General features: G+C 42.3%; 2 protein-coding genes across 6 annotated transcripts in view; one reads left to right on the forward strand and one right to left on the reverse strand.

Moving 5' to 3' along the window:
* Positions 1 to 5,699: 5,699 nt before the first annotated feature.
* On the reverse strand, positions 5,700 to 6,745 carry LOC117389500 (trace amine-associated receptor 13c-like). The gene is made up of 2 exons (XM_033987183.1): positions 6,585 to 6,745; positions 5,700 to 6,513 (listed from the first exon to the last, which is right to left on the reverse strand). Exons 1-2 carry the CDS (start codon positions 6,743 to 6,745, stop codon positions 5,700 to 5,702), a joined length of 975 nt encoding a protein of 324 aa, XP_033843074.1.
* Positions 6,746 to 17,951: 11,206 nt separating this feature from the next.
* Positions 17,952 to 24,431, forward strand: part of raph1a (Ras association (RalGDS/AF-6) and pleckstrin homology domains 1a) — an 85,700-nt gene continuing 79,220 nt past the window's right edge. For 4 of the 5 annotated variants that reach the window (XM_055230582.1, XM_055230584.1, XM_055230585.1 and 1 more), the window contains exon 1: positions 17,985 to 18,166. The gene's annotated coding sequence lies outside the window, so the exon portion shown is untranslated. Of the gene's footprint in view, positions 18,167 to 24,431 lie in introns of all 5 variants that reach the window. The other variant, XM_033986782.2, reaches the window with a different exon arrangement.

The following is a 24,431-nucleotide window of genomic DNA, read 5'->3' on the forward strand; positions in this document are numbered from 1 at the left end:
GAATGTTCTGGACACCATTGCCCTGATGAAGGTTAAAATGGTTAAAGATAAGCAGAAAGCGCCATGGAGGAATTCAATTCAATTCAAGTTTATTTATATAGCACATTTAAAAACAACCTCAGCTGACAAAAATGCTTCACATAAAATAACTAAACACATAAAACATCACACAATGAGGAATAATTACATTATACAAAAGAGCATAAAATACAATAACAGTGCAAGTACCAAGAGATTCTATCGAGACAGTATTAAAAGCCAGGGAGAAAAGATGACAGGGCCTTTTCTGTGGGCGCTGCCACAGAAAAGGCCCTGTCACCCCAGTTTTGAGCAACATCAATAACACTTTGAATTTTACCCGAAAAACAATAGGGAGCCAATGTAAAGTGCACAGAACAGGCGTAATGTGCTCCCGTCTCTTATTTTTGGTCAGAAGCCGAGCTGCAGCATTCTGAACAGTCTGCAGACATTGTATAGAGCCCTGGTCCAGACCTACATACAAAGCGTTACAATAATCCAGGCGCGATGAGACAAAAGCATGTATAGCTTTTTCAAAATCAGCCAGAGGCAAATAAGGCTTAAGTTTAGCCAGAGTCCGGAGCTGACAAAAGCTAGTTCTTATAACTGGAATGATGACTCGGTCAGGGCACAGAAAAGGGAGTGCCGGAGGGCCGAGCGGGAATGGTGCAAGTCAAAGCTCCAGGTTCATTACGAAATTTACAGAGAAAAGATGCACATGTACAACCACAGTTTATGTAGAACAAGGCAAAGGTATTTTTCTGACATTATTGGAAGTTGTAGTAACAACTCTTGTATCCTGTTTGCAATGGTAAACAGATTAACAAACCCCCCAGCTCCACTGCTGTTAGAACAAATTTCCACATCTAAGTGCAATGAGTTTGCAGTGTTCTTTAATGACAAGGTTCAGGGCATTAAAAATGCCATAAATTCCACAACGCAAATAACAACCCTGCACCCACCTAGACACTTAGAGCTGACTCACTTTGCACCTGTAACTGATAAAAATATCCAAGAGATTGTCACCAGTCTGAGTTCATCTACATGCTGCCTCGATGTGTTACCCACTAAATTTTTAAAGTCTGTGCTCAACAGTTTGCTATCACCACTCACTCACATAGTTAATATGTCACTTCAATCTGGAACATTCCCAAGATCTTTGAAAACTGCGGTTATCAAGCCTCTCCTAAAGAAGAGCAGTCATGATGCCACAATATTGAACAATTATCGACCGATCTCAAATCTGCTGTTTTTAGGCAAAGTCCTTGAAAAAGTTGTTTACCAACAGCTTATTAACTTCCTTGAAATGAACAACTCCTTTGATGTCTTCCAATGAGGTTTTAGACCCCACCACAGCACTGAGACTGCTCTTATCAAGGTGACAAATGACATCCGCCTGAACACTGATGCAGGCAAAGTCTCAGTCTTGATCCTGTTAGATCTGAATGCTGCTTTTGACAATGTGGATCATGTGATCCTCTTACAGAGACTAGGGGACTGGGTGGGCATCTCCGGTACTTTAAAGCAGCTCTGCTTGTGTATAAGTCTCTCCATGGCCTAGGTCCAAAGTATATCTCCGACATGTTAGTGTCATATGAACCATCTCGCAATTTGAGGACTTCAGGGATCGGCCTCCTGCTGGTGCCCAGAGTCAGGACTAAACATGGGGAATCAGCGTTTAAGTTTTATGCAGCTAAAACTTGGAACAGTCTTCCTGAAGATGTGAGACAGGCCTCTACTTAGACAATGTTTAAATCCAGCTGTGCATACAACTGAAAGGTTTTTATTCTGCACTCTTCTCTTTTAATGTTAATTTTATGATGATTATTTGTGATTATTTATGTTTTGATTTGTGTGATTTTAATGTCTTTCTTATTCTGTAAAGCACTTTGAATTACCTTGTGTACGAATTGTGCCATACAAATAAACTTGCCTTGCCTTGCCTACTGAACAAAAAAGCCAATGAGAATATACTTCGATTTGCAAGCATATTGCCATGACAATGTCCAATAGTTCTTATAGAAATACATGGGTTTTTGTTAATTGGGATGAGAAAAGTTAGTTTGTCATAGACCATTGAAATCTCGTGGACATATTCAACATGTAATATTGCACAAAAAATCCAATGAAGACAGACCTCTATTTCCAACTGTGCAGATGTGAAAATGTCATAAATGGTCTCATTGGAATGAATCAAGTAGTATTACATAGACGCTTTCAGCAGCACTTCTTGCTCAAATTAAACTTGCAGTTTCTGATTTGAAAAAAGGACTGCCTTCCTAATTTTTCTTTTAGGCGCATATTAGTCTACAATTTCATTAAATGTGTTAATAAAATGTTTAAGGCCATATGAGGGTAATTGAATACTGACGTTAGCCCGATATCACTGTAACACAGGTCAGAGATGAAAGCAGCTCATTGAAACTTATATACAATCTTCTATACCTTCTTATACAGAGGGACAACCATCCCAGTCTGCCAGTCCAGTGCCACTGTCTCACAACATCCAGAGACTTGAGGTACTCGGGACAGATCTCGTCCACCCCCGGAGCCCTCCTCCATGGCCTTCCCAAACTCCTCCCAACCCCGAGTTTTTGCCTCTGCGATAGCACAAGCCGCAGCACACTTGGCCCGCCGGTACTTGTCAGCTGCCTCAGGAGTCCCACGAGCCAACAGGGCCCGATAGGACTCCTTCTTCAGCCTGATGGCATCCCTTACAACCACAGCTACAAGCAGCTGCATCGACAATAGAGGTGGATGGAGTCCATGTCCCCAGCCTCCCCCGGGATCAGGGAGAAGTTCTCCCAGAGGTGTGAGTTGAAGACCCCTCTGACAGAGGGTTCCTCCAGACGTTCCGAGCAGACCCTCATGATCCTCATACGCTTGGGCCTGCCAGGTCTGTCCGGCTTCCTCCTCTGCCAGAGGATCCAACTCCTAACCAGGTGGTGATCGGTTGACAGCTCAGCCCCTCTCTTCACCCGAGTGTCCAAGACATGTGGTTGGAGATCAAATGACACGACAACAAAGTCGATCATCGACCTTCGACCTAGGGTGTCCTTGTGCCACTTGCACTGATGGACTGCTCAAACATGGTGTTCGTTATGGACAAACTGTTACTAGCACAGAAGTCCAATAACAGAACACCGCTCAGGTTCAGATCAGGGAGGCTGTTCTTTCCAATCACACCCCTCCAGGTGTCATTACCATCGGATCCTCGAGGGACCATGAGAGTTTGCCTAACCAGTCCACATTTGTGGATCTGGAGAAGGCATTCGACCGTGTCCCTTGTGGTGTCTTTTGGGGGGTCCTCCGGGAGTATGTGGTCCGGGGCTCTTTGCTAAGGGCTGTGCTGTCCCTGTATGACTGGAGCAGGAGCTGTGTCCACACTGCCGGAAGTAAGTCAGACCTGTTCCCGGTGCATGTTGGACTCCGCTAGGGCTGCCCTTTGTCACAGGTTCTGTTCATTATATTTATGGACAGAATATCAGAAGAATCTCATCTCTGCTGTTTGCAGATGATGTTGTCCTGATGGCTTCTTCGAGCCAGGACCTGCAGGAGGCACTGGGGCGGTTTGCAGCTGAGTGTGAAGCGGCTGGGATGAGAATCAGCTCCTTCAAATCCAAGGCCATGGTTCTCGACCTGAAAAAGGTGGCTTGCCCTCTCCGGGTGGGTGGAGAGTCTCTGCCTCAAATGGAGGAGTTTAAGTATCTCGGGGTCTGTTCACAAGTGAGTGAAGGATGAAGCGTGAGATTGACAGGCGGATCGGTGCAGCGTCTGCAGTGATGCAGTCTCTGTATCAGTCCGCTGTGGTAAAGAAGGACCTGAGCCAGAAGGCAAAGCTCTTGATTTACCTGTCAATTTACGTTCCTACCCTCACCTATGGTCATGAGCTCTGGGTAATGACCGAAAGGCCAAGATCGTGGATACCAGAGGCCGAAATGGGCTTCCTCCGTAGGGTGGCCGGGCGCACCCTTAGGGATAGGGGGAGGAGCTTGGTCACATGGGAAGAGCTTGGAGTAGAGCCACTGCTCCTACACATTGAGAGGAACCAGTTGAGGTGACTCACTCATCTGTTCAGGATGCCTCCTGGACGGCTCCCTAGGGAGGTGTTACGGGCATGTCTCACCGGGAGGAGGCCCCGGGGAAGACCCGGGACATGCTGGATTGACTATGTCTCTCGGCTGGCCTGGGAGCTGGAGGATGTGTTTGAGGTGAGGGAAGTCTGGGAGTCCCTGCTAAGACTGCTGCCCCGGCGACCAGCCCCGGGTAAGCAAAGAAAATGGATGGGTGTAAGATTTAGGCCATATCTTCAGGTCTTTCAAAGTTTCAGACTCTCCAGCCAGTTAATATTTAAGTGGCCCATTATCAGGACCTCATAATGAGAATGAAAGCATCATGAACATATCATTAAGGGCATTTTTAAGGCCTCACCATTTGCAGCTCGTGTAAAATGCTGCAGCTCGCCTGCTCACTTACAGTCGGAAACATGACCACATCACCCCTGTCCTGTACTCCTTGCACTGGCTCCCTGTTCTGTTCAGAATTCAATTAAAAATGTTGATGTTTGTTTTTAATGCAGTCAATGGTCTTGCACCCTCCTACTTGTGTGAGATTTTGACCCCTCACCAACCCAGCAGAGCTCTATGATCTGCAGGGCAACATCTGCTGGAGGTCCCCCTGTCCCGGGGCAAACAGTGGGGTGATCGTTCCTTTGCAGTGGCCGGTCCAAAACTCTGAAACTCTTTGCCCATTGAGTTACGTTCCATCACTGACTTGCCTTTGTTTAAAGTCAAACTTAAAACCTACTTATTTAGAATGGCTTTTAACACTTAGCCCTGTGACACTTTCTTTGTTTTAATGGTGTAATGTACTTTGTTGACGACTTATTTGTATGATGTTTATTGTTTTTTATCTTGTTTTTAATGTTGTACAGCACTTTGGTCGGCTTTGGTTGTTGGAAGGTGCTATAGAAATAAAGTTTGATTCATTGATTGACTGATAGGGCCTGAAGAGGCACGATAAATACCAGCATTAGCTCATTTTTCATCAGGATAATTTCCATAACAGCTTTCCACAAGAGAATAGAAGGTCCACAGACAGGTGATCTTTGACATAAATGGAAACACCACCTTTAGACTTAGTCACAACAAAAAACTAAAATTTTCAATATTGATTTCCTTATCGCTTATTTCTTATTTTTTAAATAAGTCTGGGTCTGTTTGATTTGGACAGACTTTAATGTAATTTCACTTATAAACCTCTTCCCACCCATTTTAAATTTGATGTACATTTGAGGAAATATTTCTATAAAGCATTGGCCAAATTATATGTGTATTCTGTAAACTTTAAAAAATACAATATGAACATTCACTGTTTTATTGTTCACAGGAATTCAAAATAGGATGGTCTCATGACTGATATTTGTCTACTTATAAAAAAAGAGATATGAACAGAGATAAATTATGAACAGCACAATAACATTTTTAATAGTCTTTGCTGCTTTTATTTCTGACTTTCTAACAAAAAGTTACAGTGTGATGCAAAAACAAACATGAGATACACCAGGTTAATCCAAAGCTGCGGAGATTCATTCTCCCTAGACTCTTGTCCCATTACATTTTTAAATATGACATGAACACAAAATACTGAACATACACTTTACACAGCACTGTCACCCAAACTCAGAGGACAGTAGCATAAGAAGAATGAGGTTTCAGTATTTCCAAAGTTACAATTACTTTGATAGTTTTTCTAAACCAGGGATAAAATGATGCATAAATAAAGGGGTTTATGCAGGAGTTAAAGAACCATAGCCAGGAAAAAAAGAATGTAATGCTGCTGTACTCTTCATTGTCCTCCCCAGTGAAGGATGGGATATAAAAGGGACATAAACACACTATGAAAATTAAAATAACTATTCCAAGTGTCCTAGCTGCTTTTAGCTCTGATTTTCTGGCCGGCATAGTCACAGTTTGATGCAAAGTCACGACTTTAGACTGCATTGAACGAGCTTGAGAGACGACCACCATAAAAATCCTCACATACAGAACCACAACAACAGTGACAGGGCCAATAAAGGTACAGACAAAATCAACATTTCCAGTTACATGGTTGTACACCACCACACACTCTCCATAACATGAACTCACTGCATCAGGATCAATGAAATAATCCGTAAAAATCAGACTATTGTAGATGAGAGCACAGAGCCAACAAGCACAAACACAGAACATAACCCGGTTTACTGTCACTTTGGTATTGTAATGTAATGGATCACAAATGGCTAAATAACGATCAACTGAAATGAGCACAATATTTCCAATGGAGGATAATATTATGGTAAGGTCTATCATGTAAAACAAAATGCACAGTGTATTTCCTAAGAACCAGCAGGAGTCTGTTATAAGGATTTCAGCTGGAATCAGCAAAAGACCAACAAGTAAATCTGACACAGCCAGAGAGAGGATTAGCAGGTTGGTAGGACTGTGAAGCTGCCTGAAAAGAGAACATGTTCAAATTACAGACCAACTTAAATGACAAGATTTGAATAATGTGCAATTCTTTGCCTGAAGTGTGCGATGGAGATAATGACCAGTAGATTCATTGTAACTGTGAGCAGAGACATTAGACAGAGCAGGTTGTAGAAAAGCATAGCGTCTTGCAGACGCTGGGGCTTTCTGCAGGAGATGTTGTGAAGCTCGGGGTAGCACAGTTCAGTTGTTTCCATGTTTGCAGAGGCAGCAACTGAAGATGTGTTATCTCAAATCTGTGGATGTGTCATCTTTATGTAGACTTTGTGTTCAACCTCAACAAACCCTCCCATATGTTTTGTGTTTGTGTGTGTGTGTGTGTCCTTTCTTTGACAGGGACACCTGGAGAAGGGTGATCGGGAAGAACGGCCTCCATGATCTGAACCTGAGTGGTGTTCTCTTACTGGACTTCTGTGCTAGTCACAGTTTGTCCATATCAAACACCATGTTCAAGCACAAGGGTCTCCATCAGTGCACATGGCACCAGGACATCCAATACTAGACTTCGATGATTGATGTCGTTTTCATTTGATCACTAACTACGTGTCTTGGACACTTGGGTGCATAGAAGGGCAGAGCTGTCAACTGATCACCACCTGGGGTTGAATTTGATCCACTAGAGAAGTAGGAAGTCGGAGAGACCTGGCAGACACAAGCACACTGTGAGAGTCTGTTGGGAACATCTGGCGCCCTCTGTCAACAGGGTCTTCCACACACACTTCCAGGAGAGCTTCTCGCAGATCCCGGATGAGGCCACCTCTATTGTTGATGTAGTCGCTCATAGCTGTGATTGTAAGGTCTGCTGTGCTTGCCATGGCAGCAACCCCAGACCCGTAGGTGGACACCAGAATTGAGGGATTAATGGTCATGCTGAAGAAGGAGTCCTATCAAGCCCTGTTTGCTTGTGAGACTGCTGATGGGTACTAGCGGACAAGGCATGCCACAGCTCGTGCAATCATGAGCTGTGGCATCTTCATGCAGGGGATGTTCTGAGACAGTTGCTTTTTTTTATTGTTGTCTTGTTTTGTTGATTAATTTGCTTGTCTGTTATTGACCAGTGTCTGTTCCATTGTCGATTTTCTAACTTTCTGTTGGTTAAATCGATTATAAAGTTCAGCCCTAAGAAGCAACTGAGTTTTGACTGTACAAAAATAAATTGAATTGAATCCCACTGTCACATCTTCAGTGGAGGAAACAGAAAGTCAGGACCATCACCCTGGCTGAAGTCACTGAGGTGGTTGGCAAGGTCCTCGGTGGCAAGGCTCCAGAGATGGATGAGATCTGCCCTGAAGATCTTAAGTCTCTGGATGTTGTGGAGCTGCCTTGGCTGACAAACTATTGCAGCAGGCAGTTGGGGACAGTATCCAAGGCATTTTCAGGCCAGCCGAGAGACATAGTTCCTCCAGTGTTTCCTGGGTCTTTCCATGGGCTTCCTCCTGGTGGGACATGAACACCTCACTAGGGAGGTGTCCAGGAGGTATCAGCAACAGATGCCTGAGCCACCTTAGCTGGCTCCTCTTGACGAGGAAGAGCTGTCACTGGAGTCCAAGCTCCACCAATGTGACTGGGTTCTTCACCCTATCTCTAAGTGAGCACCCAGGCACCATGCAGAAGAAAGTCATTTTGACCGTTTGTATCCGCCATCTTGTCCTTTCAGTCATTACCCAAAGTGCATGACCATCGGTGAAGGTAGGAAAAGAGATTTAAACCAGGACTGAATAAGGAGTAAACCAGGACCATAGGTAAGGGTAGGAATGTAGATTGACTGGTAAATTGAAACTTTGCCTTTCGACTCAGCTCTTTCTCTACCACAACAATCCAATACAGCAACCGCATCACTGCAGACGCTGCACCAATGTAACTGTCAATCTCAAACTCCATTTTTCCCTCACTGGTGAACAAGATTACAAGATACTTTAACTCCTCCTGGACCGCCTGAAAAGGGCACCATTTTTTATCAGTCTAGAACCATCGCCTCAGACGAGCTGATTCGTATACCAGCCACTTCCCACTTGGCTGAAAATCGCCCTAGTGCCTGCTGCAGGTCCTGGTTTGATGAAACATCAGGAAAACATCATCTGCAAACAGCAGAGATGAGATAATGTGGTCCCCGAACCGAACCCCCTGCGGCCCCTGAACTGGACCCCGTCTAGCCCCTAAACCAGACTCCTTCCGGCCCCGGGACTGGTCCCCCTCTGGTCCCTGACTGCACCTAGAAATTCTGTCCATAAAAACAATGGACAGGTGACAAAGGGCAGCCCTGGCCAAAAATGCACTGAACAGATCTGACTTACTGCCAGCAATGCAAACACAGGCCCTGCTCCAGTCATACAGGGACCCCCGTACTCCCACAGCACCTCCCAAAGGACACCACAAAGGACACGGTCGAATGCCTTCTCCAGATACACAAAACACATGTAGATTGTGGCAAACGGATGGAGAATATGGTGCTGGGTCAGTGTTCCATGACTGGGACGAAAACCACACTGCTCCCCCTGAATCTGAGAAAAGCGTATAGATTATAAAGCATGTAACTGAGAGGGCCTTATACAAGTGCACCGTGTTTTGGTTGTGAAAGGATGGTTTACCTAAAATTGCACAGCATGAACTGTCACAATATTTCTGACATTACAAACTCACAAGAATCCATCTTGGGAGGGTTTGCCATATGAAAACACTGTTCTGCACATACGCCTGCATGTGATAGGGTTTGTGAGTGCTAAAAAGAACTTATGTACCTTAAAACGTACCCCAGCTTCAGTAAATGTGATGCAATGTTCTGAGCCTTTTGTCTTGTCAGTATCTCAGTTTTATATCAAAAACATGTAACCTAGTTTTAGTTTTATTCTCCCACTCTTGTTTTTTCTGGTTCCTCAAGTGAGAGAATTGAGAGAATTCTGTTGCTAATTACATAAAAAGAAAATATTTGGGACCACGCTCAACTAGATTTTAAAGATTAAGGTTCTTGGAACTATATAAGAATTGATGAAGCTTCACCAAAGTGGTTATGATAATCTGTTGTGTTTATTTCAACTTCATGTTGTTGATGACACCTGCCATATCTGTGAACTGGACTCTGCATTGATGCTACAACAAACAGCTCATCCACACGTTATACTGTTGTATCTACCTCTGTGTCTTGTTGTGAATGCGCAGGGTGTCTGGTCAGGACAGCAATGAAGTATGTTCAGGTGAGACTGAAGAATGAGGGAGTCCACAGGCAGGTATGGGTAGAATGTTCCTTTAATGTCCTTACTTGGGGTGTGGGCGTGTATATGTGAGTGTGTGTGTGTGTGTGTGTGTGTGTGTGTGTGTAGTTATCTACAAGAGAAAGAATAAACAACTACAAACAATATATTAATTATAAATCAGAATGGTGGTTACACAAGTGACCACGTGGTTATTTACATACTGTGAATATGAAGAAGTTAACAAAATGACCGATAGGAGGCCAGTCTAGTCGCGAGGCTAGCGTTTATAAAAATAGAAAGTTATACTCAAAAACTCTAAAGCTACACAAACCACAGAATACTTACATCTAAGGGACGCACACTATAATTTAGATATCAAATCAGTCCGAGACAGAGCCGATGCACATAACGTTTTGCAACCATGTAAAATAATCATGAGACGGATAATTGTTTTTTAATTGAAAATCTCAAAGATTTACTGGATGTGGTGTGGTTGGTGCTGTGTTTCTTGACCTGAAAAAAGCTTCTGATACTGTAAACCATAAAGTATTATTGACCAAACTGACCAAGTTTAACTTCTCCTCACGCACAATAAAATGGATAGAATCATATTTATCAAATTGATCACAGTTTGTCAGAAAGTGTTGCAGTTCAATTTTTTTTTTACAATATTGTACATTTACAATATTTTGTGGACAATTATTTTTTTCATTTGGCTCAGTATTAGAGTTTTTTGTCTATATTTACTTCAGCGATATATCACACCTCTAAATGTCATGGCCTCGTGACAGGCTTATACTTGTGACAATGACAATAAATCCTTGAATTGTTCTTGTTGTTTTGATTTTACTTTACTTATCTGAAGTGCCGTTGAAGTGCCAGTTTGTAGAAGTATTTCTGAGTGCATGATGTAAACTTCACCTGAGGATAACTGCTCTCTGAAGGATCACTGTTGTCAATGGCAGATGTTTGTTGTTAGCGGATGACTAATCTCAACGGGACAAGTTCATCAAGAGGTGTGAAGAAAACAGTACAAGCTTCGGTGTAAACACATGCAGGTGTGTTCACTCATGTTTAGCAAACTTCTTTAAACTGTTTTAACCCGTTTGTCCTTGCACTTCACATCTTGCAGCTTCATTTAATGTCTACATCATCAGACTTTTCAGACTACAGTTTCTCACAGTCGTTGTTTCTGTAAGTCTCAAGTAAAGTCTCAAGTTTTTGACCTCAAGTCCGAGTCAAGTTCCAAGTCAATGACAATCAAGTACAAGTTGGGTCCCGAGTCAGTGGCCCACAAGTCCAAGTCAAGTCCAAGTCCTTTCAAGTCCAAGTCAAGTCCAAGTCCTCTGCTTTGAGCCTCAAGTCTTGGAACCAAACAGTATTTTTGCTACTTCTATGATTTTTATACTGAATTGTACAACTTTAAAAAGTCATGGTATCAAATGAAGATGTAACAATATCCAAATATGTTTTTTATCGTGATATTTTGGAGATCATAACACAATTTTAGATATACTACTTTTTCCTTTTTAAATACCTTGACAAGACCCTAGTGTGAATACTGTTATAATCCAAAGACATTATGTAGTCTGCACTGAAATGGAGCAAAGGATCTTGGTCTATGTAGTTCCCTCTGTTTTCACCAGTTGCTGAACAGAAAGATGCATTTAAACAAAGGAGCTTGTAATCAAATTCTCAACACTGTAAGACATTTGACAATCACAGCATTTCACGTATTGTCACATCTGAATGAAGTAACACAGCGAAGTGAGAGGTGCATGGTCCAGCTTATATATATATATATATATATATATATATATATATATATATATATATATATATATATATATATATATATATATGATTTTATCAAGTCAAGTCTCAAGTCCTCGAAATAATGAGTCAAGTCTGACTCAAGTCAAAGTCACGACTTGCAAATCCCCACCTCTGGTTTCTCAGGCCTCTCGTGTCATATTACTGTCTTGTTTACATTCACAATACCAATAAGGTACAGCGCTATCAGATGCTGCCCTCGTGGGTATCATCTGATAGCGACTACACTGTATTTATTCTGATATTTGTTGTTTATGTCCTGCACTTTAATAACTTGTAGTTTGCACTATGTATAGAAAATTTTGCACATTTGTACATTATCTTTTGTATTGCACTTTTCATATGTAAATTGTTTTTAATGTTTGTGACAAAGGACTACAGATGGAAATTAGAATTTTGCTAAATCTGGTGCAGCCATCTTTTTAATGCATCTGCACACTGTCCTTCAAATAAATAAATAAATAAATAATGTTTTCCTCATACCTTGATACAGTAGCGCCCCCTAGCCACTTAGATGGTGGAGTCTGAAAATACAACCACCTCATTTCACACTCCAGTTTACTCCTTATTCCTAAATCTAACAAAACATTTAACTCATTTGAAAGTCTCTTTCTGTCAATCACTTGTCCAAATTGGAGCAATCAACAACAGTTTTATTTATAATAATCTACCGACCTCTTGGTGCCTGTTCCGAGTTTTTGATTAACTTTATATCAAGTTTAGTGTTAGCATGGAAAAGGATTGTGATAGTTGGACATTTTAACACACACAATGACAATAGCAGTGACTGCCTTGGTAATGCCTTCAGTACGCCACTAGATGGCATTAGTTTTACCCAGAATGTGAACAAACCAACCCACAGTGATCAACGCACCCTGGGTCTTGCTCTAACATGGTGTAGAGGTCAGTGACCTAAAGGTCCTCCCTCAAAATCCCATATTATCAGAACCTTTTTGAATTACCTTTCATTTTATCTTTAAAGATTATCCTGCTCCACAGAATAAAACTAGAATGAAAAGAACAATATCTGAAAATCTATTTTAAAGTTGAAAGAAATAATTGAACCAATTTTTAGAGAGATGACATGTGACCCCATCATGTGACCCTGTCAATGGACCCCATCATGTGACCCCATCATGTGACCCTGCTGAAAACAACTTTAGTCCAACTATCAGTGATCAGTTTGTTCATAGATCTATGCACTCCCTGAAAACCACTTTTGATACTGCAGCTTCCTCAAAATAGAAGGCTGTTAGGCCCAGACCTCCCTTCCCATGGTACAATGAACTGTCGCTCACACAAAAGGTCAGAAAATTAGGCCATGGTTCCACTCCCACAATGAGCAATCTTTAAAGGCATGGAAAATCTGCCTATTGACCTAAAAGAAGGCTCTGTGGAAGGCCCACACCAGATATTATTCAGATTTAATAGAAGTAAACAAAACGACAGCAGATTTCTGACAGGCAGATAAACTGCCACAGAGCAACTGAACCCTCATCCCCTGCTACTCTCAGCTGCAATGACTCTCTTAGTTTTTTTAACAACAAAATCCACTACATTCTACTGCAGATGTTAGAATGTGACAGAGGCGTCAGAGGAGCAGCCTTTAGCTGGTTTAAATTCTACTTATGTGATAGGTACCAGTTTGTTGATGTAAATCAGAGCTCCTCACCGTGTTCTATGGTAGCCTATGGTGTGCCACTGGGTTCTGTACTTGGTCCAATCTTGTTCACACTATATATGTTGCTGTTAGGTCATGTTATCAGAAAACATGGCATTAACTTCGACTGCTATGCTGATTACATGCAGCTGATGAACCCAGATCAGACTGATGGAGCAGACAGACGTAGTGCCTGTGTGAAGGACATAAAAACTTCAACTATCTGCTTCGTAACCCGAAAATACAGAGGTCATTGTTCCAGGCCCCAAAGGCCTATGAGACCAGAGACTTACTCTGGACAGTGTCAGTGCAGCCTCCAGCTCTACTGTAAGGAACCGTATTTGAACAAGAGCTCTCATTCACAGCACATATACACCAAGCCCGTAGAACAGCCTTCTTCCACCAGTGGATTATTGCTAAATCAGGAAAATCTTGTCTAAAAGTGATGCTGACAAACAATCTGCATGCATTTGTTACATCAAGGCTAAATTACTTTAACTCCTTACTAGAGGCATGCCTTAAATATTCTATAAAAAAAACTTTCAGCTAGTTCAGAATGCAGCAGTGAGGCAGTGAGTGAAGAGAGCACATCACCCCAGTGCTGGAGTGCCTGGCTTCTGTCGAGTTTAGAATTAAACTCAAAGTTCTTCTCCTGATCCATAAAGTCATAAAGGGCATGGCCCCATTGTATCTGCATCATGCTACAGCACCATATCATCCAAACAGAGCACTCCGCTCTCAAAATGCTGGACTATTGGTGGTTCTAGAGAGTCTAAAGCAGGCATGTCCAAACTGCGGCCCGGGGGCCAAATGCGGCCCTCAGACCAATTTTTCTTGGCCCTCAAGCTTCCAGGTGAATTAGCCTGTATTTCTTTAAACAGTACTTTTTACTGTATATTTCTGAAAATCAGCTTTAACAAGCCCTTATCAAATATTTAATGTGTCTCATTGAGGATGTAAGCATGAATAAAGGTCTAGCGGTTCAGTCTAACTTGTAATAATAACACACATTTGAAGTATTCACTGTATTGGCGACCAGTCTATGGCCCTCAGTCGGCCCTCGGCTTTGTCTGTGATTTTATATGCGGCCCTTCATGAAAAACGTTTGGACACCCCTGGTCTAAAGGCACAATAGAAGGGAGAGCTTTCACTTACCAAACTCCTGTGTTATGGAATCAGCTCCGTCCAATGTAAAGAGAAGAGTCTCTACATTTAAGACCAGGCTTAAAATGCTCCTCTTTGAATGAGCTCATGGTGAGATCAGTTTGGAGCAGAAAAAAAACACAGTTTTAGATAAACTGACTTATGATCATCTATGTTGGGGGAAGAATGGTAACTATGGTAACACACTAACGTTTGTTTACTCCTACTTTTCCAGTCAAAAGCATTCACACTAGTTCACCTGTAATTCACCTGTAATTCATCTGTAGTTCACATGTAGTTCATCTGTTGTTCACCCGTACTTAAGAGGTAGTTCACCTGTATTTAATCTATAGTTCACCTGTTGTTCACCTGTACTTCTCCCGTAGTTGACCTGTAGTTTAACTGTAATTCTCCTGTAGTTCACCTGTAATTCATCTGTAGTTCACTTGTTCTCCTGTAGTTCACCTGTAGTTCTCTTGTAGTTCTTCTGTAGTTCACATGTATTTCATCTGTTGTGCACCTGTAGTTAATAGGTAGTTCACCTGTAGTTAATCTGTAATTCACATGTGGTTCATCTGTAGTTCATCTGTAATTAATCATTAGTTCACCTGTATTTCATCTGGAGTTCATTTTTAGTTCCCCTTCAGTTCACCTGTAGTTCATCCCTTATTCACATGTAGTTCACCTCGTTTGCCTGTAGTTCGTCTGTAATTCATATGTAATTCATCTGAAGTTCACCTGTAGTTCATCTGTAGTTCACCTGTAGTTCATCTGTAGTTCACCTGTAGTTCATCTGTAGTTCACCTGTAGTTCATCTGTAGTTCACCTATAGTTTATTCATTGATCTTTTACAGTTGTCTGGTCTGGGGAGCGCAACTGTTTTGCTTCTTTTCTGTGAATGTTGTTAATCTGTTGTTTTTTGTTTTTTTCACTGTTGATTTTCTAACTTTCTGTTGGTTAAATCCATGATCTTTTTCTGCCCTGAGCCAATAATATATTTAATTGAGTAGGACAACATTGCCATCTGCTGTCCAACTTCAGAACTGCAGCCACATATAAGAAAGATGGTTCTCCCCCTAAAGTCAATGTAATAATAATAATAATAATAATAATAATAATAATAATAATAATAATAATAATAATAATAATAATAATAATAATAATAATAATAATAATAATAATATGCATTAGTTTTATACAGTGCTTTTCAAAGTCGCTTTACAATTTCAAGCATTATTCATTCTCTTGAGACTTGGTGGTGATAAGTTGTTATTGTAGCCACAGCTGCCCTGGGACGGACTGATGGAAGCGAGACTGCCAATCTACGCCATCGGCCCCTCCCATCACTAACATTCACGTGCCAGTTTTTTACTTGGCAGTAATGTTTCCTCATTGAAAGTGTTGGTTTTTTAAAGTTTTTTTTCCCATTCAAGATGCTCTGTAAAATGCTCGTACTAAATGCTCCACAGTATGGCATTAAACTTACCTCCAAGACTCAAGAATATGGCACCACCAAGTTACAGGTCAGATCTGTGGAGAGACGACCTCCTCACAGTAAGAATGTGTGTTTTTCAAGGGATTTTTAAGCAACAAAAAACAGAAATTAAAAAAAATGCCATACTGTGGAATATTTCAATAATATCTCCAAACAAGCAGGTGCACAATATTTTCTGAATAAGCCGGTGTTTTAGTTTAGTTTTTGTGTTTTTTCCTTTTTTGAGAGTTTGATTTGATGGAGATTATTTTGATCTCTGTGATAAACTTCTAACATTTAGTCAGTTTTAATCTAGTTTCTGTTTTTTACAACATAAACTGTTTATTTAAATACTGCGACTGTGTCCTCTCTCTCTGTACCTGCTGCTGTCAGACTCATTTTGGTCTTAAATGTTCGTATTAACCCGCTCGACATGATCCTGCTGTTTTTATTTCACTATTTTGTCCGTAAATCAAGATATGAACATTAATAACAGACAAATCAGGCGCCTTATTTCCCTGAGGTCGCTCCTGCTGGCGTTAACAACAGGTTTGATTGACAGCGTTGCTAAGCAAAGCAGCGTTACCTTCAACAGCCTCACTCCAGATTGGCTCTTTGGTTGCTATGACACTCATGGTCTGAATCCAAATCTGGAACGTTGCTCCAAATTGGCCCCTGTACCTGCTCGAGCCTCGATGAGCTTCATTTGGCTGAAGCTGAACAATGTGACGTCACAGTCACTTACTCCACCTCTTTATACTGTGGCGACAGGATAGGAAGGGAAAGAGAGAGGGAGGTCAGAGAGAGGCAGTCAAATATTAACTGTTGTTGTGATTTTGTGCATTACAAAAATAAAATGAATTGAAATTGAATTGAATTCACTACATGTTATTCACACAGACACGTGTAGATTCAAAATGTCCACAACATTATTCAAAATTGAATTAAAAGTATTTCTTTTTTGTACACACCGCCAGGGGGCAGCATTTGCCAGGGAAAAGCTTCCCAGTCTTCCTGTTCCTGGGCTTTCCTGTGCTGTTTTCATTGGTCGTTTTCTTCCTGGATGATTTCATTAAATCAAACTGGGAGCAGGCTGTGTCTGCAGAAGAGCCGAGAGCCACAGAGCCGAGAGCCGCTGCTATTGAGTCTTTAATGTGTTTCACCGAGCCTTTGGAAATGTGGAAGATTTAGAAGAGCACAATAATATAGGATAGAGAACAGCACAGACTCAGATCTCCTCTGATTGGCTCTTTATTGACTCACATTGATTCTGGGCTGGACAGGAAACAAGGCGCCGTGAACGCGCACAGGCATGGATCCGCGCACTCGTGAGTTTGGGGTCAGACTCAGAGGATCCAGGGATGAATTTCAAATTAAGATCCCCGCGTGGAGATAAAATCTTCATCCGCTAAAATAAGTTTAATGTGACCCAACATGACGCACGTGCAGTGTGCGCGCGCAGAGTGACAGGCTCATAATAATCAGGATGGACGAGAAGACCCGGATGTAGACTCATTTAACCTGGGCCTTTTCCTTTTCATCTATAAGTTTTATGGAGAAAAGATGCTATAAAACTTAAAAATGCGATGGATGATCTAGATGTTATGGACAACCCCCGATATTGTGCTTAGACGTGTAAATATATGATTATATAATTTATCATTATTCTTTCTTAACGTTTTGTATTATCATGTACTTATTCATTTCATTTAATCCTCAGACGCATTTCTATGTAATACTTTGTTCTGTTGACTATTAATTGTAGAATTTTTCTACCTTTATTATTATTCATTTAAAAAAAACAAAAAAAAACCTTCACTACTGTTTCATTTTGCAGCACATGACTTTTCTCCTCACAGACAGTGATGTGTGACTCTTGAGGCGTTAGTTCGGCTGGAAAAAGTACTTTAGTGCATTATTATTATTATTATTATTATTATTATTATTATTATTATTATTATTATTATTATTATTATGAATGTTATCAATTTCGGCATTTTTCTTTCTTTCTTTGACACTTCTGTCGCTTCTACGGCGCGTTTCTTGTGAAACTTCTTCCGGAAGCGCTGCGTCGCTCCGCGCGCACTTGACGCGGTGGAGACGCGGTGGAGACGCGGTGGAGCGCGGGGTGGGTTCAGTGTGGCTGTGGCTGTGGCAGTGGGAAATCGGGGAAAACTGGGATCCAAAGAGCGGGGACTGGGTCGTGACTGAACGGGCCGGACACGGGCCTGTGCGCGCGGGCTTCTCCTCCTGAGCTTCTCTTCGGATTTTCCAGCTGCGACTGCGGCTTTTCTCCTGGAGCCTCCGGGTCCGCGCTGTAAGTAGCTCACTCCGCTCAGCTCATCCTTATTCTACATTCACCCTGCGTCCGGCTCAGGCCGGTGCTGTGTTTATGGGGACGTATATTTCTGTGTTAAATCATCTTTCTGTGGCCTCTGCGCGTAAAACAGCGCACTATTCATTTAATGCGCATCCGCAGCAGAAGCGCGTTGCTCCCGTTAGAGGCTGGTGTGGAGCAGAGAAAGAGGCGGGGGTCACCCCCAAACCTCCTAAGATAAAGGCTTCACGTTTGGGACGGTGCACTCGGGCTCGTGTCCGTGCACACTGCAGCTCTGTGTCTCTGTGTCTCTGTGTGTGTCTCTGTGTCTCTGTGTGTGTCTCTGTGTGTGTCTCTGTGTCTCTATGTCTCTATGTCTCTCTGTGTGTCTCTGTGCTCTGGGGGCTTTCTGGGCCTTGGGGGGGGGGACGTGTTCGCGGCCTGGAGGCGCACGCTCGCCGGGAGTCGCACCGGCTCAGCGCCCTTTGAGCCACCGGGATATTTGCGTTTTTACTGCTGCAGCTTCGGAGGCCAAGCCGAGCTGACACAGGCTGGGCGTGGCATTCATACAGCATTACGCACGGAGGGGCGTGTCCTCAGCAGCTGCTACACAACTCACATCACATGGATCACACCAGTGAAATAAAGCCCCGGGTAAAGTGTGAACATGAGACTGGAGGGTCCAAACACACCTGATATAACACACATCTACACACACATCTACACACACATCTGATATAACACACATCTACACACACATCTACACACACATCTGATATAACACACATCTACACACACACCCCCACACACACCTGATATAACACACATCTACACACACATCTGAAATATCACACATCTACACACACATCTACACACACATCTGAAATATCACACATCTGATATAACACACATCTACACACACCTGATATAACACACATCTACACACACATCTGATATAACACACATCTACACACACATCTGATATAACACACATCTACACACACATCTACACACACATCTGATATAACACACATCTACACACACACCCCCACACACATCTGAAATATCACACATCTATACACACACATCTGATATAACACACATCTACACACACATCTGAAATATCACACATCTACACACACATCTGATATAACACACATCTACACACACACACCTGATATAACACACATCTACACACACATCTACACACACATCTACACACACATCTGAAATATCACACATCTATACACACACATCTGATATAACACACATCTACACACACATCTGAAATATCACACATCTACACACACATCTGATATAACACACATCTACACACACATCTGATATAACACACATCTACACACACATCTGAAATATCACACATCTACACACACATCTGATATAACACACATCTACACACACCTGATATAACACACATCTACACACACACACCTGATATAACACACATCTACACACACATCTACACACACATCTACACACACATCTGAAATATCACACATCTATACACACACATCTGATATAACACACATCTACACACACATCTGAAATATCACACATCTACACACACATCTGATATAACACACATCTACACACACCTGATATAACACACATCTACACACACATCTGATATATCACACATCTACACACACATCCGATATAACACACATCTACACACACATCTGATATATCACACATCTACACACACATCTGATATAACACACATCTACACACACATCTGATATAACACACATCTACACACACCTGATATAACACACATCTACACACACATCTGATATAACACACATCTACACACACATCTGAAATATCACACATTTATACACACCTGATATAACACACATCTACACACACATCTGATATATCACACATCTATACACACACATCTGATATAACACATATCTACACACACCTGATATAACACACATCTACACACACATCTGATATAACACACATCTACACACACATCCGATATAACACACATCTACACACACATCTGAAATATCACACATCTATACACACACATCTGATATAACACATATCTACACACACATCTACACACACACCTGATATAACACACATCTACACACACATCTGAAATATCACACATCTATACACACACCTGATATAACACACATCTACACACACATCTGAAATATCACACATCTATACACACATCTACACACACATCTGATATAACACACATCTAAACACACATCTACACACACACACCTGATATAACACACATCTACACACACATCTGATATAACACATATCTACACACACATCTGATATAACACACATCTACACACACACACCTGATATAACACACATCTAAACACACATCTGAAAGGCCTGAATCTGCTTCATTCAAGCGGAGGCCCCTGTTACACACACACAGGCCCCTGTCACACACACACAGGCCCCTGTCACACACACAGGCCCCTGTTACACACACACAGGCCCCTGTCACACACACACAGGCCCCTGTCACACACACAGGCCCCTGTCACACACATTTAAAGTGTGACGTGTCTTTGTCTCATGTCACACTTCAGTCATTGGGCTCATGTGTTTCACAGAGACACTGATGTTTGTTTTGTCCTTCAGTTTGTTTCTGTCGTACGTTTGTTCTCGCAGCTTCTTTACGCGACTCTTCACTTTGATTTCACGTCCCACTTTACTGCCACTGGTAAAACCAAATGTTTAGCGTGAGAGTTGCTTTTTAAAACCGTTAAAAGGCGGCGTTTTGGACGTGTTTGTGCCTTTTGGACACGGCCTCTTCGGGTTCATTCACATGTGTGTTATCCCATTTCTGAATTTAATGACCGCTCTGGCTCTTGGCTGGTCAAACTCCTTTTCTCTATCGTGGCCCGCTCTAATACGTTTGCACGGGCCGTTAAACCTCTTCAACGACTGCACTGACGCTAGGCCCATCACAGCCAAAGGGTAACGCCGCCCGACGGCTCTGGGACACGTCTCCCGTCCTGAAACTGGAGCAGAGTTCTGAACAGTGTAGTGGGTGAACTGGAGTATAAAAATCCCCCGTTGCCCTACTTGTCCTCTCCAGCAGTGAGACCGCGCTCCGCATCTGCAGGTCTGGAGTCGGCGCTGGTTTCCCCGGCAACATCACGCAAATGAGAGCGACCCGAGTCGTTACACGAGAGAAGAGGTGGTAAAAATATGGATTTGAAAACGCTGCGTGGCAGATGTGAAGCAGTTTGGTTCAGCTAAAGTTGTTTTAAATGTGCGACGTAAAGAAAGTCGAGGTTTGGATGGTTCTGTGGAAGGTTTGATGCACCGGAGAAACACACAGGCCTCAGATTTATTCAGTGTTATGAAATCTTACGCTGGTATCGCCGCGCTGTTTCTATCCTTTTGTTACGTAATTGAAAATGTGCGCACACAAATATATTCCATGTCCGTCTCTTTCAAATTCAAATTATACATCAGCCTGTGTTGCAGTTTTCACCGTCTTTAAACAAAAAAAAAAAAATGTTGTCAGGCAAAAGTCGGGTTCGTTTGTGCAAAAACCGAGGATCCAGAACACACACTTCTGCAATACTTTACAAAGACGTGAGTCGTGGGCGTGATTGACAGGTGGATTAGCCAATCAGGGACAGACACGGTCCGCTCGTATCGAAAAGTCAAAATACAGGGGTAAAAATATGACAGAGGCTGGAAAACATGACGGATTTCTGCAGAATCAGTGATAATTTTTAGCAGTTTTTATCGTGTTACTTTTTCTTTGCGCGACTGGGACGTTTTTGCTAATTTTTATTATCCGTATCGGGGGCGTCAAACTCATTTTCACCGAGGGCCACATCTGTACAATGGCTGCTCCAAAGGGCCAGATATAATTTAAGAGCGAATGTAACGTAAAATAAATGCAACTACTTTTTAATCTTGTTAATTAATCATTTCTGTATACTTATTCATTATTTTTAAGACGGTCATACCTTTTAATTGACCGCATAAAATGATGTGGCGGACCGCATTTGACCCACGGGCCTTGAGTTTGACACATGTGCACTATATGATCAGATTTAAGCCGTAAAAGTTGGAATAAATAACTCAAACTAACGACTAAACTGTTTCATTCTGCTGTTTGTTTTTTTTGTTTTGTTTTTTCAGCTCAAGATTTTGAACAATATTGTAGATTGATAATAGTTTTTTGTGGTTTAAATCTGCTCTTGGTTTTTGTATCAGTGGCAGAAGTGAAGAAACTAGCTTTACTTTAGCGATATATCGAACTTGAGAATGTGTTATCGAGACGAAGCTTTAAACGTGGGACCAGACTGATATCAATGTGTAAAGAAAATACAGAGATACAAGTCTGGATTTGCCAGGCTACCACACAGACTGTATATATAAATGGACATAGCTAACCTTCCAGCTCCATCGACTCTGGCTCCAGTTCACTTTCTATTGAAAAACTGCTACTTTCAGACTCGTCATTTTGGTCTTAAATGTTCGTATTAACCCGCTCTACATGATCCTGGGGTTTTAATTTCACTATTGTGTCCGTAAATCAAGATATGAACATTAATAACAGACAAATCAGGCGTCTTCTTCCCCTGACGTCGCTCCTGTTACCGTTAGCAACAGGTTTGATTGACAGTGTTGCTAAGCGCCCGCTGCGTAAACCGTGAAAATTGATCTATATTCAAATAAAAAGTAAAATAACATCGATTCTTCACGTTAGCGTCTTGTAAAAAAAAAATGCCGTAACGCCGCATCCGTAACGGCGGCTCGAGTTCTTTCGCGGGCTTGCCTCTCTGTCGGCTCTGAGAGGTCAAAGGTCAGCTGGGGTCACCATATGATGTTGTTGTTTTTGTGCTTTCGTTCCCTTCGCTTTTCCTGCTTGCCAGAAATATGGTAAAGTCATCTCGAGTTGTCTCAGGAAATTCCTTGCTGTCCCATTGGGAAGACGGAGAGAGAGAAAGAGAGAGAGAGAGGAGGGAGGGAGGGATGGAGCAGATCCGCTGTCCCAGGTCGGCGGGTTGTTATGTCAGAGTTCAGTTTGTACTTAGGCCCTTCGTGGTCACTGTTAATTCTGCAGTTTTGTTTTGTTTTTCTAATTTCAGCTCATGATTTTTGAACAGTTTTGTAGATTCAGAATCGTTTTTGTGGTTTAAATCTGCTCTTGAGTTTTAGGGACGGCGGAGCTCGATCGTGGGACATTTGATTTAATCGTGAGAATCGTCGTTACGTCTCCACGATGAGCAGAACAAACTTGTGCTGAGGATTTCTTCTGGGTCCAGGTCCAGGTCTATAACAGCAGTTTAAAGATGGAAGTGTCTTTAATTATTTTGGTGATATAATCGTTAATCCTGAGAATCACGACTCCACGTTTCAGGATCGTCCCGTGTCTCTTGGGTTTTTGTGTCGGTGGCTTAAACGAGTTTCACTTTGATCGTTTATCGTCCGTATTTGAGCGATATATCGGCGTTGGTTCGACGGCTGTAGGATTCTCTGAGTTTGTTGTTTTTATTATTTTGTGCTCAGATAAACAGCTGCTCTGTATGAACCGGAGATGAACCGATACATCAGGTCGATATTTGCACTTTGTAGCAAACCAGTTATCGGGTTTAAATTTCCAGCACAGGCCGATATTTTGTTTTGTGTCGAACAGCTGCTCATAAATCCACATAAACCTTTATTTGAACATTTATTTAAACACTTTATGTAAACACCTCAGGACAAAATGTGACCACAGCTGTTAGAGGTGTGTTAGACGCACCTCTCTCTTTCAAAATATCAGCCCAGAGTTCCTTCCCTCTCTCTTTCTCTCCCACTCTCTTTCCCGCTCTCCCTCACCCTCTCTCTCTCTTACCTTCTCTCACTTTCTCCCTCTCTCTCCCTTCGTCTGTCTCTCCGTCCCTCTCTCAATATCTCTCTCTCTTCCTCCGTTTCTCTCTCTCACCCGGTGTCTCTCTCTCCTTCTCACCCTCTCTCTCTCTTTCCCTCTCTCTCTCTCTACCTCCCTTACCCTCTCACCCTCTGTCTCCCTCCCTCCCTTACCCTCCCTCTTTCTCCCTCTCCCCCTCTCCCCCTTTCTCTCTCCCTCCCTCCCTCTCTCTCTCCCTCCCTCTCTCTCCCTCTTCCCCCCTTTCTCTCCCTCCCTTACCCTCTCGCTCTCCCTCCCTTACCCTCTCACCCTCTCTCTCGCTCTCTCTCCCTCCCTCCCTTACCCTCTCACCCTCTCTCTCTCTCTCCCTCCCTTACC

This window comes from Periophthalmus magnuspinnatus, chromosome 21 (genome assembly GCF_009829125.3).
Source record: "Periophthalmus magnuspinnatus isolate fPerMag1 chromosome 21, fPerMag1.2.pri, whole genome shotgun sequence".
Taxonomy (NCBI): Eukaryota; Metazoa; Chordata; class Actinopteri; order Gobiiformes; family Gobiidae; genus Periophthalmus; species Periophthalmus magnuspinnatus.